Source organism: Mytilus edulis, chromosome 1 (genome assembly GCF_963676685.1).
Source record: "Mytilus edulis chromosome 1, xbMytEdul2.2, whole genome shotgun sequence".
Lineage (NCBI taxonomy): Eukaryota > Metazoa > Mollusca > Bivalvia > Mytilida > Mytilidae > Mytilus > Mytilus edulis.
This window is the reverse complement of record NC_092344.1, coordinates 60,037,312-60,056,434: the sequence shown is the minus strand read 5'-3', so window position 1 is coordinate 60,056,434 and position 19,123 is coordinate 60,037,312. Positions and strand designations below refer to the sequence as shown.

General features: G+C 33.5%; 1 protein-coding gene across 1 annotated transcript; it reads left to right on the top strand.

Moving 5' to 3' along the window:
* Positions 1 to 1,141: 1,141 nt before the first annotated feature.
* On the top strand, positions 1,142 to 18,799 carry LOC139485937 (C-type lectin domain family 3 member A-like). The gene is made up of 4 exons (XM_071270618.1): positions 1,142 to 1,571; positions 6,068 to 6,150; positions 9,732 to 9,828; positions 17,025 to 18,799. Exons 1-4 carry the CDS (start codon positions 1,268 to 1,270, stop codon positions 17,246 to 17,248), a joined length of 708 nt encoding a protein of 235 aa, XP_071126719.1. The 5' UTR covers positions 1,142 to 1,267; the 3' UTR covers positions 17,249 to 18,799.
* The last annotated feature ends 324 nt before the right edge of the window (positions 18,800 to 19,123 follow it).

Sequence of the window (19,123 nt, the reverse complement as noted above, 5' to 3'; positions counted from 1 at the left end):
TGACCATAAAAAAGATTTAGTATACTTTCTTTTTAGGACTGTAAAATGAATGGAAGATTGTTCTTCTGTAAAGCAAAGCTTGATAACCTTTGTGAAACCAAACAACTTGATTAATGCGTACTCGATTAGTAACGACGTTCTTGGTAGAGACAGACATTCAAATGTTGTAATAGGGACTTTTGTATCATATGTTTATTTTCCATAAATTCTGGATTTTTTTACGGTTCCAGCATTTACATTCTGATATGAAAAGTTTGGGATGTAGTTTGCAAACAATCTACATCAAAATGTCCTTTTCAGACCTTTCATTATACCGGTCTTAAACGGCCTTCATCATAATAGTTTAGATGTTATATTGTGACTGCCCTGTGGTTTGGACGCTTGTATTGAATATACCAAGTCAGGAATATGTCTGTTGTTCTACCCGTTTGATGTGTTTGAGCTTCTGATTTTGCCATTTGATAAAAGACATTCCGTTTTGAATCTTCCTTGGAGTTTGGTATTTTTGTTAATTTACTTTTTGCTACTGTGGTAATAACTTGTGTAATTTCATTTTTGTGTTTGTAACATCACTGTGGTCTTCGTTCAAAACTTGATACATACATATGTTCGTTTTGCGTTCTGTTTGTATTTTAAAGACGGAATAGCTTATTTTGACATGTTATGATTAAATGACTTCGTTTAATCTACGTATCGACTCTATTTATGAGTGAAGATGTTCAACATGTTTGTGTTTATATTTACTCTCATGGTAACGCGCCAAATGTAACGTTCTTATTTATATTCTTGTTTATGAGTATATTTAGTATTACGTCATAAATAAATGGCGTTCTAGTATATATAATATTAATGTAACGCATGTTTAAACTGATGGATTCTCACCAAGAACATCCCTGTGATTATATTTATATACGACGAGACATATCACGAGATAATGCATCATGTAATGCTTTTTAAAATATCACTGTCTAAGGATAGGTTTAGTTATCAGCAACATTTATGCAAATTCCCGGTGCGAACTTATTGATAAAAAAAAAGAATCAATGATTTCTTGAACACTAGAAAATGAGATTTTATTTTAAGTATCACGTGTTTTGTTATTACGAAGCACGCACATATTGAAAGTATTTATATAGAATATAAGGGAATTAATGAAAAGCTTGAAAACTGGAAAATGCATTAATAAAGAGACGGAAGACAGTAGCAAGGTTTTTATTTTATTCTGTTCATTTGTGTATCCTTACTTGGTCCAATTTAGAATTCGAATATGAAAGTCCATTTTTGTCTTTTCATAACTATTTGTTTCTTGTTAGTTAAGACAGAGAGAATTGTTATAAATGAAGGATCATTCTCCGTAGTAAACAAAAAAAGGATCGTAGATAGTGAATTCACTACAGACCAGGTTGTTACCACGAAAATGATGTGTGCCATCAGATGTTTTTCAGAGGAGAAATGCTGTACAGCAAGTTATGATCCCTCAACTTCTACTTGTCGTCTTGATACGTCTGAGAACTGTTGTGTTGACATTGAGATTGTTGACGGATGGGAAACTTTCAAAACAGATAAGTATGGTAAGATCAATTATATAAATATTCCTGAAATTTGTAGAAGAAAAGGGTAAATTTGCTTGGGAAGTATTTTCTCAGACCTCACTCTTCAAAGATTGGGTGGAAAACTATTTTTCCCTGTAAACTAGGGATGTCAAGATATCTGAAATTTAATACTCGAGTTCTCGATCATGATACTCGCGAGTACTCGAGTACTCGGATAAATCTTTAACGTTTAGTGAAAAGTTTGCCTTTTTGTTTGGATCTGTATTTTTGTTATTACCTTTCATAAACCTATTTTTGATAAGATGAAATCGCTTGACATCTTAGCTAAAGACATGCATATTGTTGCAGAACTCAAACTGTGTGACTACAAAATATAACTTGATCCTTGGTTATGTGTATCGCTAGTCCATTTTCGTTTAAAGAGAACAATGAATAACGGACCACCGTTTCTAAAAAATACCCTATCATAATAGCAATTATTGTTTGTGTGTTCATGAACCAAATCAGAAAAGTGTCAGTAAAACCATCAATATGTACATTAAGTTCGACTTGATAGACAATCTGTACCATCTGTTCCCGTGGAGTTAGTATTCTATATATAACGACTTGTCTCATAATTTGTCAACAAAACATTTGACCTCAAATTACTTCTACAAGGACGTCATGACTAACAAACAAAAGTAAGTTAACGGCTTGTGAGTTATTAATTCATGAAAGTGTTAATCCGTGTACAAACACCGTTACAAATGTCTCTAATCAGTTGCGTAGTGTTCAACACAGGGCACTTTGATGTTGTTCTTGTTCTATGTTGTGAATAAATATTAGTTTTTTATTAGTATTACGAACGATATTTCGAAGGGAACTAACGTGAGGGGAAATGTAAGGAGAAATATCTTAAGGTTTATAAAAGGCAAACGAGTATTTGATTACTAAAATTTTCCTCGAGTACCCATCCTTCCGAGCGAGGACTCGAGTACTCGTTGCCATCCCTACTGTAAACATAGTTGTTAACCTAACGTTAGTAAATAAAAACTATAAACTATGTAAACTAGGTTTTAAGCAGGTAAAATTTAGCATCGTTCACTGACAGATAAAGTTCCTTTTTTTAGTTTTTGTATAGAATATTATGAAATGTTCACAGTTTTGTATCATATCTATTAGTATTTTTGTCAATCGTGTACATGTTGTATGTCTGTGATATATGATTAAACCGTTTTGGCAGCTGAGACCTAAGTATTGTCACTTTAACCAATTATGTCTACATGGGTTGCTCATTCAAATTTTTCATTTTAACAGAACAATAAACAACTGTCACAAGGCAAACAAGACTAATTTGTGCCACATGTGGAGCAGGATCTGCTTACCCTTCCGGAGCACCTGAGATCACCCCTAGTTTTTGGTGGGGTTCGTGTTGTTTATTCTTTAGTTTTCTATGTTGTGTCATGTGTACTATTGTTTTTCTGTTTGTCTTTTTCATTTTTAGCCATGGCGTTGTCAGTTTGTTTTAGATTTATGAGTTTGACTGTCCCTTTGGTATCTTTCGTCCCTCTTCTTGTACCATTTAAATATTTTGGCATATCAATATTTATAATAAAAGCACGATTATCATTTTAATAATAATGAGATATGGTATGATTTCCAATGATACAACTTTCTACCAAAGTTCAAATGATGTTGATGTAAACAGATACTGAGGATGAAGTTCTAGTTATGAGTAAATTCACCTAAGTGACTTAATTTGCAGAAATACAGTTGAGCAAACAAAATTCATGTATTTTGTGTTCAGCAAAAATATTTTTTATTTTTTAGTAAGAATTATCAAACAAAAAAATCAAGTTTATATTCAAGAAATGTAAATGATATTAATTATCAGCAATGTTTCCATTTTCCCTTCGATCTTACTGGATAATATTCTTAAGATCATGTACATAACTTTAAAAATAATCGAAAATATTAGGCAATGACGTCATGTATCAGTGCAGCAATGTCACGTGCCTAAGTTCATCTGAGTCAATTTATCAATGAAATACACACGACTTCATTCATACAATCGAACAACTAATCCAACGTTTATAACGCGTAGTAGTTGTTTTACTAACTATTTTATTTTACTCCATATTCTCAACAAAAACAAACATACAGTTAAGACAAATTGCCGATAAATAGAATAATAGCATTTTATATTTTGATACTGACTTCATCAGGTCGAATATCAGCTCGCCCTGCCGTGCTTGTTTGATATTCTTGCTGATAAAGTTTGAATTAAAAAAACGAAAATGTCATTATTTTATATATCCTACCATAAAATAGGAAGAATATACTAAGGGGACAATTAAATATATAAGCCAAAGAAAAACACAATACCACGTCAAAAAAAACCCTGATATATAGACAAACAACAATCTACAAACTACACAGAAAACTAAGGAATGAGCAACACGAACCCGAAATAAAAATACAGGCGAATATAGCAGGTACTCCGGAAGGGTAGGTATATTCTGCTCCACTAGAGACACCTGTCATTTTGCTCATGTCAAGAACAAATATCGTATAAAACCGCATTTATGATGACGTCTGTTAATCTTTCGAAGAGATGACCCCAACTTAACCAATAAGACTCATTGCTTCACGAAAGCTTCGATCTTCTATCAAAGAAATCATGATATGTAACGCAAGCTCTCGAATATAGCCGTTTATAAACGGGACTTTTATTTCTAACTATACCATTAAAAATTAGACAAAAGCATGTTTCAAATATTTTTATTTTCCTGTGTAAAATGTATTAAATTATTTCCCATAACAGGGTGGTTGCAAAGAAATGTTCTAAAATAATGGAGAATAGACATTTCAATATATTTAAAAAGAAAAAAGGTTTATAAGATTAAAATCTAAAAACAAATCCTTAATGGAAGATACACGGCTTTAATAGATGCTTCACGTTGAATTGAATGTTATGGTCTTTTGAAAATTTTGCTTAACAATAACTAAGTTCCTAAGTCAAGAAAATCGAAAAAAAAACATTTTTAAACAGCTTCATAATGGGATTTGCATATAAAAGATGTGCAAGCATTTTTCCTTGAAAATCAAGGATCCTTTTTGAACCTGTAAGAGGTGATTATAAAAAGATTGGAATCGGTTTTTATTTTATTTTATTTAATGTAAATTAGTTCCCACAGACAGATTGGTGAGATGACGGAGAATCGTTAAAAGTTCCTTCATATCTGACTTCTATGAGTGTGGTATTTTTCTGTGAAGATTCGGGGACTTAGGTTGAAAACTGTAGTAGCTGATTAGAAAATATATTTCTCTAATTCTATGGAATTTTATCCCTTTCCGAACCCATTGTATAAAAAAATTTAATCAACATGTGGTTGCCGGTGAAAAGATGATTTGATGATTTTAAGGGTCATAACCTTTTTAGCTAACTGGATACATCAAAATATGCTATTAGTTGTTAATGAAATTGACAACTTCGTGGAATGTGAAAAGCACTCGCAGGTTTTTCTCGTTTAACAAAGGAAATTTATTGTTTAACCATTAGAGAAACAGATTCTTACATAATTACTCGTGGATTATTGGATTTATCGCCGAGGCTCGAACATTAAAATTGATAATTTAACGATCTCGATTGGATAAATTCGATAACCCACTGGTATCAATGTACGAATCTATATGTATCAACATTTCCTCTGTCGCCTGACTGACCGATAACACCAATCTATAAGTCGGTTTTGCATTTTTGCAACCCCACAAAAAATGTATTTTCATATACCAAATATGTATATCCAATTTCCTCTCTTTTTGTTTCTATCAGAGTGTAATATAGAAAAGATAATGAAACCTAGTGGACATTGTATGAATAAAGCATTTTACAATAATGTATGCCTTTTTGTTTTTCTTTGTTGACATATCTGTTTGTTTTATAGTGATTATGATTATAACACAATGTTGACTGCTGTACCCCTATTTTTGACATTTTTACCTATTATATCTTTTTGGATTGTGCACACATTGTTGTCAATATGATGGAATTTTATGCGTCTGTTATACAAGTGAGAGGTTTAGCTAGCTGTAAAATCAGGTTTAATCCACCATTTTCTACATAAGGAAATGCCTGTACCACGTCAGGTATATGACAGTTGTTTTTCATTCGTGTGATGTATTTGAGCTTTTGATTTCGCCAAAGTACTTTCCATTTTGAATTTTCCTTTTGTTATTTTATAGTTTTGTAGATCCGTCAGAATACACAATGTTACAACGCTCAATATTTTCAATAATAAATAAAAATTGCAGTTTTGGGTCACATTGCAATATTGTTAACCAGATAACATGTTTTAAGATAACTACATCACAATAGTCTTTGAAATCTCAAAACATATGTGATGCTGTGATACTTTGATTTTGTGGAAAGGGTACACGACTGCGTGAAAATGGTCATAATAGTCTTATCCCGCAAATCCAAGACTTTTATGTCCCTGTCTCAGCAATCATACAAAATGTTCATTTAATTTCAGAAGCACCATGCACTGGTTGCATAAGCTATGGGACGTCATCTTACAAATTCTCTGAGGATTATAAACCCTGGAATGGCGCTAAGGTAAGTCTCGCCATTATACTTTAAATAATATATTACAGGTTATCATATATTTAGATATGTTTGTCCTTAGTTACAATGAAACAATATCAAATACTTTATTGTTAGGTGTATAATTTGAATTGTGAAAAATAAAGCATAAAAAACACAAAATGAACCAAAAGTTTATACTATTTTGAAATATGCAATTCGAGTCCCTAATCCTAAGCCTTGATAACTGTTGTGGTTTGTCATTATGTCGTCTAATCTTTTAATTACCAAACGTGACTTATTCCCGATTGTGACTGTTTTGCTGAATGTGAATTCGCATTACTATAAGACGTGTTTCTGTACTTGTTTATCCCAAATTCATGTATTTAGTTTACATGTTTAATGTTATATTTGTAATTCTCATCGGATTTTGTCAAATGTGTTGACGTCTTTTTATTATATTTAGGTGTTACGGATAGAAAAATTAATCACCGCCTTTATTAATTATATTAAATTTTGTACGATTATTTACGTTTGAAGTTGGATTCATAACAAACTGGACATATATATATTACAGTTAATTGCTATTAATAAGTATTGCAATATGCATTTTGTTTAAATTAATTATCAGTATTTAGTTCTGATATAATCTTAAATCAATCCTAATTCTATCTCACTTTGATAGTTTTTCATATGTGACGTCATGCTGTTTCTAAATTTCATAAATTCAAATGTGGCATAACGTTTGTACCTTTTCGCCATCGTATGTGACGTCACATTTTTGTAATTACGTTGACGCCTGGACTGATTCGGGTGTGTCTATTCTGTGTTAAACTTTAATAGCATTATGTATTCGGGTTTAGTTTTCTGTAATTAGTTAATACTTCAGTTTCATTATGTATATCTCTTTCATATTCATTTGTTAAAATTTACTGTTTGCAATAGCATGAATTGTTCTATATAATAAGGATGTTCTTATCCCGGGCATAAAAACAATGCCGTATTTGGCAAAACCTTTTCAACTTTTGATCTTCAGTGCTGTACAACTTTGTACCTTTTTCACTTTCGATCTTTTATATCTGGGCGTTATGTATTCGGGTTTAGTTTTCTGTAATTAGTTAATACTTCAGTTTCTTTATGTATATCTCTTTCATATTCATTTGATAAAATTTACTGCTTGCAATAGCATGAATTGTTCTATATAATAAGAATGTTCTTATCCCGGGCATAAAAACAATGCCGTATTTGGCGAAACCTTTTCAACTTTTTATCTCCTGTGCTGTACAACTTTGTACTTTTTTCACTTTCGATCTTTGATATCTGGGCGTCACTTGTAAGTCCTGTGTGGACAAGGCGCGTTTTTGGCGTATTGAATTTTAAACCTGATGCTTTTTGTTATCTATTAATCATGTTTTTCTTTGTCTAATATGTTCTCCTATTTATTTGTAATGTAGTCCTGTAATATTATGTTGTCATTTCAATGTTATATTTAACTTTGCCATTAAAGTGCGAGGTTTGGCATGCCACAAAACAAGGTTCAACCCACCACTTTTATTCCCCTTTAAAAGTGTCCTGTACCAAGTCAGGAAGATGGCCATTGTTATATTATTGTTCGTTTCTGTGTGTGTTGCATTTTAACGTTGAGTCGTTTGTGTTTTCTCTTATCTTGAGATATTGAGATCAGACGTGGCACGGTACTTGTCTATCCCAAATTCATGTATTTGGTTTTCATGTTATATTTGTTATTCTCGTGGTGTTTTGTCTGATGCTTGGTCCGTTTCTGTGTGTGTTACGTTTCGGTGTTATGTCGTTGTTCTCCTCTTATATTTAATGCGTTTCCCTCGGTTTTAGTTTGTTACCCCGATTTTGTTTTTTGTCCCTGGATTTATGAGTTTTGAACAGCGGTATACTACTGTTGCCTTTATTTGTATACTTCAACAACTTATTTGTTGAAAGGTAACTTAAAAGAAGTTTAATTTTTTCAATACCATGTAAAAATCACTTTTATGGTTTAGCGAAATAATCACATAAATATTTTACACAAACATAAAATTAGACGGATTTTTTTAAGGAATCTACTTTTATAACAAATGATATTCCTGGGATATTTAACCTGTTTCCTAGTTCTTTTGTATCAATATATTATCGCAGACCTGATATCAATGTTTAGGATTATCTTGACAGTGAAAACATCTGTATTTATCGCATTACATTTCTTGAAATAATTGCAATTTATACAAAAAGTTTAGTCTTCTCTCTTGATCACAAATACTGACACAAAAATTAGTACAACTGCATGCATGACTTCAATTCAACAACATGAACAATCTCCCGTAACATAATCTCAAGTGTGTATAGATTAAGAAAAGAACAGCATAAATGTTCTGAAAAAATATGAGTCTGTATGTTTTACACCTCAGTTTTATGTATAGGGATGGTTGATGTGTCAGTAGTTATAGAACTGCACTCGAACACTTATTGAAAAATAACAATACAAAAAACCAATGTAACGGAGGAAAATTGACAGAAAATATCAAATGGGGTATATGTGCACAGTTTGGATGAACCCGCCTTCTGGGTGACATTGCCATCGAAAGGTCAAGACAAAGTCATCGTAAATCGAGAGCAGTGTTTTAAATTAAGGACGGTATTACATAATTCGTAAAAAGGCGTATTATTTTGAACACGAGCGTTTCGTCTATGAAAGACTCATCATTGACACTCGAATAAAAAAACTTAGAAGGCCATATAAAGTTTTAAGCTGCATAGCATAAAAGGTCCAAAATTCCGAAAGGTGTTGCGAAATTTGAAAAATATACTGCAACTAGATGCAAGGTTTTATTAACAAAAATCGCTTGTTAAAACTTAAGGAAATCCAGAGTATTAGTTCTCCCTTTGACTTGGTATATATTTATAACTGCCTTCCGTTACCTACGATAAAATGTTTATCCATCTGTTCCAGTATCGTTGGTTCTTTTTCCGGCTGGTACGGTTACATTTTGCGCTCTTACTGAAAAAATATATGAGTTTAGCATTGGTTAGGGTTATAATGACTCTTGAGATTGAGGAAGTGTAGCGATGCTTCCATTGTCATCGTAGATAAAGAACTTCCCTCCGTTGGCCCCGCTGGACTAGTGTTACTTTACCTCAGTTTGTAGAGCGGTGGCTGGCTGGGACATTGGTCCGAGGTTTGAATCCTAGATATTGTAGTGTCATTTTTGGAACAAATCATGCCCAAAAGTTAATTTGTCAAAGGAAAAATCCAAGACGAATAATAGAGATTACATGACTTAAACAGGTTTGAGTTGGCTATCGTCATTATACTAAATTGACTCGTGAGGTAGGGAACGTGAAGCGGTGCATCCCTTCTTCTAGAAGATATATATGAGTCCGTATTGAGAACAAGGCTCCGTGTTCGGACGCCAATGGTATTGTTTTGAAAGACATATTGCGGTGAACATATGCCAGGTCTCTATGTATTCACAACTGTGTAAACAATATGTCTAATTCTCACTCACCCCCAGTCTAGACCCGTTTAGAGATTATCAGTAAGGCAGACTATTTTATGTCCGTTTAATCGTTATAATGGGGAAAATATTTTTTTTTTACAACAGATAAGCTGTGTGTGCTTGGGAGGTAAATTCCTTGAGGCTGAAACGACCGAGGAAAACAATTTCATTAAAGCTGAACTCAATACGATGAATACAGGACGTAAGTAAAGATCATCGTTGTGAATACAGGAAGTAAGTAAAGATCATAGATGGGAATACAGAAAGTAAGTAAAGATGATAGTTGTGAATACAAAAAGTAAGTAAAGATCATAGTTGTCAATACTGGAATTAGGTAAAGAGCATAGTTGTGGATACTGGAAGTTAGTAAAGATCATAGTTGTGAATACAGGAATTAAGTAAAGATCATAGATGTGAATACAAGAAGTAAGTAAAGATGATAATTGTGAATACAGGAAGTAAATAAAGATCATAGTTGTGAATACAGAAATTTAGTAAAGATTATAGTTGTGAATACAGGAAGTAAGTAAAGATCGTAGTTGTGAATACAGGAATTAAGTGAAGATCATAGTTGTGAATACAGGAAGTAAGTAAAGATCATAGTTGTGAATACAGGAAGTAAGTAGAGATCATCGTTGTGAATACAGGAAGTATGTAAATACCATAGTGGTGAATACAGGAAGTAAGTAAAGACCATAGTTGTGAATACAAGAAATTAGTAAAGATCATAAATGTGAATACAGGAAGTAAGTAAAGATCATAGTTGTGAATACAGGAAGTAAGTAGAGATCATAGTTGTGAATACAGGAAGTAAGTTAAGATCATAGAAGTGTATTCCATTATTAATTGATGATTGATTGATACTTAAAATTATTCTTTATTGATAAGTGTTCAGTCAAATGATTGAATGCTTAATTCATTGATAAATTGTTACCTGTATTATATTCAATCCGTTTTATTTTAATTTTGTGTTTTAAAAATACAACGGTTGCTTGAAATAGTACGTCAATACTGCAGCGTTGTTTTGAAAAGAACGTAAGAGCTACATATTCGTTGATAATAAAATATAGCATTATTTCCTCAAAATGAATTGAATGTGGGAAATCTGCATCTAAATCTTTTTAAATTGACGGGTATTTGAAACTCGCCCTTTCCTATCCATTTATATCTCTGAAACAGTATGAGCTACCACAAATCTGTAGAAAGAAATGAAATACAAATTTTCCTTTTAGCGATTGTTTTCCACCATTGTTGTCTTTAAGCTCAGAGACCGTATGAGCCTCCACAGCTGATTAGAAAAGTTCAACCATGGATTGCCATAAGAAATCTGAAAAAAAAACTTGCACCAATGTCATACTGTGGGCTGTGGGTTCCAGTTTAAAATTCCAGGCACTATCTTATAAAAGTAAGGCGGAAGATACTAAAGTGACATTCCAACTCATGGACCAAAGATAGGCTGACAACGTCATAATATAAATGAAAAACGACTAGTTCGGTAATAAGTCTCATTCAGTGATGTCATTTTCGGGGAATAGAGGATGGGATTGTGATTACGACAACTGGAACGTATAAATCGGTATCTATTTAATAGGAATGATCTTATATTTACCACTTAGAAAACTTGGTTTAATAGCTTCCTTAAAAGCAGCAACCCTCTTTCAAGTACATTGTGGTATGACACAAAAGCTCTGGAAAAAACATATCAACTGGGATATATACTATACTAGAACACACTGCGACATCGCAGGTCCGTGACTAAATTAAAATATATAACTACGCCTTATTTCAGCCTGGAATTTTAGTATTCGTATTGTTATTTGATAAAGTGATGTTGATTATAAGGTGCACAGTTTTATCTGCTTTCAAAATCTTTCTGTTCGAATCCGTCCTGATTTTCCTACTACAACCGGAAACTACTTGTAGATACATTTGTTGATCAATGATTGAATTTAGTAGTGTCAATCCCTTTATAATGACGAAGTTCAGGTGTGATTATGACCGGGGTGCGAATCCCAAATACACCGTTTGGTGGTGCACCTGACAGAGGCGAAACGTACAGATTATGTAACAAGTAAAAAGTACTATTGCTATCGGTATTGGATTCGACCAGGAACTTGTTAATTATCGGTAATATTAATTAGGTGGAAAACAAAAGGACCTGAAATGGTGTATTTTTACCACATTGTCCTAATTTAGGTATATATAAGGTTGAATTCTTTACTTCGTCGTTTTTACGTCATACCGGCTTACAAATTGAATCTCGTTATTTTAGTAGTATAGATATGCAGGTGCTGCTCGAATTTTGTTACACAGAAATGGAAAGTTTACAATTCGGAAATTGAGATCATCTCATTTTTTTGCAAAGTTTTGTTTTCAATTGACCCTTGTTGTCAAGTTCAATTGGATAAATGCGTTCAACACAGTCATCAAACTTTCAATTGTTCAGTGAGAAAACATCATCTTCATGGCGGAACTTAAAGTTAAAGGAAAATGATATTTTTCTTTCATTCTTCAGAAGACGGTCCTGTATGAAGTCTGTCTCAAATGAATAAAAATGTAATAGTCCTGTAACTTTCTCTAAAATGGGTTGTACTGATCGCGGTCGTTTTTAAATTCCATGGTTATAAATTTAACTTCAATTCTCTTTTCTTGTTTTTTTTTGTAAAAGAACCCCGACTTTAATGATTTAAGTACATTTTTATTTGTGACTAAGATATGAGGAGAAATAACCCCGTTGTTATTTTCATCAGGCTACGGCTACGATATTGTCTAAGCTTCTTCTATAGCGAAGATGTCCCATTGCATACATGTAAAATAACACCGCTATGCGTTCAGTACGTACAAGTTAAAGTTTGCAAATCCAACACACTTGGGGATGAATATTGTTCTACTATATACATATTGAGTACTTCATTGAATTAAATTATAGTCCATCATTTTTAATTCCCTCGAAAAAAAAAGATTGTGTAATGCCCGCGTCACACTGACCCGATTTTTATATTGCCCGCGTCACACTGTCCCGATTTTTACGCCGATGGCAACACGATTATGGAAATTTTCAAAATCGAGACTGATCGTATCCAGATCGGGCTATTCGTAGTGCCATCTTTAACCATCGTAGAACCATCGGCCACTTTTTCTAGCCTTCGGGGACAACTTCGGGAAGGGTTCTAAATTTTTTAACATGTTAAAAAATCCCCGAAGGTGCTTCCGATGTTTAGGGTTCGTATTGAGTTCGTATCACCATCCTCACCATCGTAATGTCACCGTGAATGCATCTTTGAACATCGTATTGCATTCGTGTTTCCATCGTTTCCATCGGGCAGTTTTGACATTACGATGTCTACACGAATGAATCACGAAGCTAACCGAAGGTCTTACGATGGCAACACGACTTCGTTAAGACCTCGTAATCCCGTCGTGATGCCATCGAATAAAAGTACGAAGGTGACAAGATGGAACTACGGCGGCAATAAATCCAGCTAAATGCAAGTTAATTTTCGCGCTTAAATACATTAAAAGTGCCATGCGCGATATGCACTGGTCAGTCTAATACGACAGTTAAGAAAGACGTTCACAAAACATGGACCTCATATCATATGATTTTATAAGAATAAGAAAGGCGACAGCGTTGTTTCTATTAATTCAAATGGAACAAGAAGAGCAGGTATTACAGGCTCAGGATTTACTTTTACAAATAAAATATTGTTTTTTGTCAATTTTTCATTTCAAATAACATAATAAAAATCATAAACGCGCCTCGTATACCAACACTGCAGGTACACGTATATAGGGAAACCAACTTTTTCTTCATTATTCTGATTTTTTATGTATCGTCTGAGTTGTTAACTCCATAAACATTTTGTTTTATTTCTATATGTCATATTTTGCCGCATTAGTTGCTTTCCCCACATCCTTCCTTTAGTCTATATTATTATGATATTCTCCTGGAAAGAGCTCTTTTTGAATAAAAGGGATCAACGAACCCATTACCTTACCTTTAAGATAGATCAGTAAACATGGGCATAATTATGGGTGATTATTCAGACTAGTGCACACATTTTACAGTTCAAACAAGGCTGGGAACAGTATATCTAATACTAATATTTAATATATATGTTCCTGAACAAGGCAATGCCGAGCGTGGCATCCCCTCGTATGTAACATATTGGGGACAAATATGGACACTATATTTGTATATGACATATGCAGAAAATGGTACATTGAATACGCATATTTGATACATAAACTATTTTTTAGAAATCAACCAAATTATTCAGTAACTGGAAATACCCACGATCTTCCGTCTTATGATTAAACAAAAAATTAAATGTACAATATGATATATATTCAATACTGATCAAATAATTTAAAACGCGTGATGCCTTCGGCAAATAATTTAAATGCATCGTAAGCTGTACACGGACGTCTTTTAGACATCGTATGGCCATCGCGCCATCATCGTAATCCATCGTGTAGCCTTCGTGATCCATCTTGTAGGCTTCGGCTGAGATATGAAGCTTAAATACCGTCTTCGGTTAACCTTCGTATGTCCATCTTTTGTTATCGTATATACTTACGGCACCTTCGTATAGACTTCGTTATTCATCGTACTTGCTTCGGTCACTTTTGGGTATTTTAACGAGATCGGGACCAACTTCGTACGAACTTACAATTTTCGTATTCGGGTGTCCATCGTATATAAAAATCGGGACAGTGTGACGCGGGCATATACGATGGACACCCGAATGCGAAAACTGTAAGTTCGTACGAAGTTGATCCAGATCTCGTTAAAATACCCAAAAGTGACCGAAGCAAGTACGATGAATAACGAAGTCTATACGATGGTGCCGAAATTATATACGATAGCAAAAGATGGACATACGAAGGTTAACCGAAGACGGGTATTTAAGCTTCATATCTCAGCCGAAGCCTACACGATGGATCACGAAGGCTACACGATGGATTACGAAGGCTGCACGTTGGATTACGATGATGGCGCGATGGCCATACGATGTCTAAAACACGTCGTGTACAGCTTACGATGCATTTAAATTATATGCCGAAGGCATCACGCGTTTTAATTTGTTTAATCAATATTGAATATATATTATATTGTACATTTAATTTCTGGTTTAATCATAAGACGGAAGACCGTGGGCTTGAAGGGTAAAAATTGACTCTGAGTCTCTGCATATAATGCCACCAAAATCAGGGAGAGGAAGAGGAAGAGGGAGGAGAATGAGTCGAGCAGGAGCTCCATGTTTTGTGAACGTCTTTCTTAACTGTCGTATTAGACTGACCAGTGCATATCGCGCATGGCACTTTAAATGAATTTTAGCTCGAAAATTAACTTACATTTAGCTATAGCTGGATTTATTGCCGTCTTAGTTCCATCTTGTTGCCGCCCGTACTTTTATTCGATGGCAACACGACGGGATTACGAGGTCTTCACGAAGTCGTGTTGCCATCGTAAGACCTTAGGGTAGCTTCGTGATTCATTCGTGTAGACATCGTAATGTCAAAACTGCCCGATGAAAACGATGGAAAAACGAATGCAATACGATGTTCAAAGATGCATTATCGGTGACATTACGATGGTGAGTACGGTGATACGAACTCAATACGCACCCTCAACATCGGACGCACCTTCGGGAATTTTTTAACATGTTAAAAAATGTAAAACCCTTCCCGAAGTTGTTCCGAAGACTAGAAAGAGTGGCCGATGATTAAAGATGGTTAAAGATGGCACTACGAATAACCCGATCTGGATACGATCAGTCCCGATTTTGAAAATTTCCATAATCGTGTTGCCATCGGCGTAAAAATCGGGACAGTGTGACGCGGGCATAATCATAAGACTTGACAAATTCAAGACAAACTTCACATTTGGCGATAAAATCAGGCAATACGGGTTATCATTCGATATGCAAATTTGACGAGTGAACAACATATGTAGATTTATAATTTCTAGCATAAAGTTATCGTAATGATGGTGGTATATAATGACAAAGCTGATATTTGTCATTGTTTTTCTCTACAGAAGTTTTATTGAATTTTTGCGTTAGACATAAGATGTGTTTCAAACCGCGACCTGCTATCCAACTCATCACACCGTTTGTATTTGGGCTTGTTAGTAAATGCAACATAATAATGTCTGGGTTTTTTACCAAACATATAGTTTTATGAAATGTCTGTCTTTTTCCCAACAATAATTCATAACACCAGCACATATTAAGTTTAACAACGATTTCATATTCATTGTGTTTACATCAAATGATGTATGATACCAAATATTTATTGTGATATAAATCTGTTTACTGTTGTGTTTGTAAATACAATCAAATCACATAAAAGATTTTTAAGAAATACAAGCATATCTAATAACCGGTACTACAGGATAAAAACAGTCTATTGTATCAAAAGTGTATTGAATCCTATGCAACATATATACGTAATTTTATAACTTTGAAATATTTCTGCTGTAGTAAAAGTTAAACCATTACGCTAATAAAAGCATTAACGTACACATTTGTACCGCACCAAATCCGCCTTAGTTTTGTCAATTTATGCCTCTTTAGTGATGCTCCAAGCCAAATATTGGTAAATCTCAAACTTTAAAATAATAAGTTTAATGCCATTGTACAATGAATTCATATTCTCAACATTACTTTTATATTAGTTTCATCCTCCCAAGCAATTCAATTTTTAAATTGACAAATACAATTTGCAGTTATCCCAGATTGCTCGGTTGTCCCACGGCCTCAGCAACTTAATAAAAAAGCCGTTAGCCATTAGAAATCCTTGCACACTTGGTTTATTGGCACTTTCATATTGTGAAAATCAGATACTTTTAAACGTGCTATCTTGATATGTGATAAACAACAGAAAAATTAACAATATTGCTGAATATGTTTTATATAATTCTAGAAATGTTACATTAATTATAGAAAAATGACTGCAAGAATCAAAATACAGAAAAATATTCAACGTTCAACCGAACAAATCATTAAATCACGAATGCGCGTAGAGCAGGATTTAACTATCACTTTTGTATCGAAATAAAGTAGAAAATACAAGGAACTTTATCTTTTCTACGCTTTTCATTTTTTTATGTAACGTAAAAACCTATTTGAAGTTAAGATAGAAGGGTATTTTTGCCCTGTTATTCAGATCAAAAGTACCTGTTTGTTTACTACTAAACTTCCGGGGACCAGTGCGCCTAATTTGCAATTAAAGGTATGTTGAATTGTTATGCACAATTTCAGGGTAAGGTATAGTTTTGACAAGAAATGACTGTCACTTTATTTGAACTTAAGACACGATATCTAATAGAAAGCAATTGGGCTATGAATCAGTGGTTTTATAAACTTTTATTCCTTATATATTTTGTTTCAGTCAATGGCTACTGGCTAGGAGGTTACAATTTCAACAAGAATGGAAGTTTTCAATGGATCAGTAATCCTGCGCAACCTATGACATATAGTGACATGGACTCATCTCAACCAAACAAGCCGACTACAGAGCTTTGTCTTATATACTGGAGGGACTTTGGATATGCTTGGGGTGATGGTACTTGTAACGCAAATCAACCTTACGTGTGCGAATTTGTTAAAACATAAACAAGCATTAGCATAGATGAATTGTACGGTGTCTTATGTGATTAATGTTTAAAAGTGCTGCCAAGTCGAAATTTAATACTAGTAAAAATCGGTGGATGGATGACTGTTATTCCTTAGACTTTTGAGGGCGCTGTAAAATCGCTAGAACGTTTTTGAGTACTTTGCTACATGCCATTTCCAAGAGTATCACTTAAAGCATTGGACACTAAGTTTATTTTTAAACTACATTTATGTGTGTAAAGTTATTTGTTGTTGTGTTATTCTGCGAGTTATAATTGTCTAGGAAACACACTGAAGATGAATTTATAGTGCTATCTTAAATGAAAATTCACCATTGATAAAAATTATCAACTGCTTAAATTTTATGTATTACCTTTTCACATTTATTCATAAATAGTAATATATCAGAAATTTTGATTAACAAAGGTACTACTTGAATATGTATATCTAAAATGTAGTTGCTGTTCGATCGCTCTTTTCTTAATTTAAGAACTTGTCACAAATTGGTAGTAGATGAATTAAATGTTATAAAAACTTACTGCAATTCATAAAACACATCATTTATAGTTTCATAAAATGTCTTCAACTCCAAATTCTGTAACATCTTAAAATCCGGAATGGTCATATAGATCCAACATGGCTGGATAAACAAAAAACAACTCAGGAAGATGTTATCGAAAGGCCCAAAATATCGAATTTCACTGTCTATCAACAGGAAGAACAACTTCAGAATACTAATGGAAGCAGTTGGGAGACTGTTCCAGAAAACGATGAAAGCAGTAAAGCGTGAGACAGACAAACCAAAATTGGACACTTTAAAGGGATGTAACTCCCACATAAATATTGAGTCAGCGCTGATATGGATTGAAAAGCACCTACAATGTTGATTTTGTATATTATTTCCATGTCCAAATGACATTCTGTCCTAATTTTCTAACTCATCTGAGTATTGTTAATGTAAAAAAAATGTACTAAAACTTTAACATAAATACTATTATTCTTTTAAGAGAAATTTAGTCACGAATGCATTTCATTTTCTAATGATGTTATTCCCCGAACAAATTACATTGGTGCTGATTTTCGATGTCTTCTGATAAATGCCATCACACTCCGATAATTAATGTAGGCTTCAGAGCACTAAACTATTGAATTCCCGTTTTAACCAGTAACGCGCATCTGACGTATCAAATTATAAACCTGGTATCTTTGATTATCTTTTAGCGACATTTCCGAAGGACAACACTTCAAGAATAATCAATCGGTACTGATTTTCGAACTCATTCATGATATTGCTGATATTAATCTTAAAATTCTTCAATTTGATGTAAAAGTGAGAACAAAATCGATTTCTATAATGTAAAAATTTTAGGGGGAATAGTTAAAAAATCGGAGTGTTTCTTAGTGTCGAGTTGCAAGTTGCGAGTTAAAAAGACCCGAGATGCGAGTTACAAAAGTCGAGTTGCAGGTTAAGAAAGTCGAGTTACGAAAGTCGAGTTGCGAGTTATGAAAGTCGAGTTGCGAGTTACGAAAGTCGAGTTGAGTTGAAGGAGGAGTTGCAAGTTACAAAAATATTATGTTTCTCTAATTTCTTTTTTTTTTTTTTTTTTTTACAACTTCAGATACTTTATTTTACTATAATAATAGTTGTTAACAAATCTCCTTAATGTTACAACAATGGCATTAAGGTTCTGCCCTGTATGGTTAATTACCAATAAAACCAGGGGATTTTATTGGTAAACTTTTTATAATTTTACATACATGTAGTATTGCGTGTTAGTTACAATTAACAGAGTAATAGCTGTCTACAACATGTACTTTACTTCACAATGAAAAGAAAAACGGAACTTTGACCGTCTTTTGTTTAGCTTTTAGTTT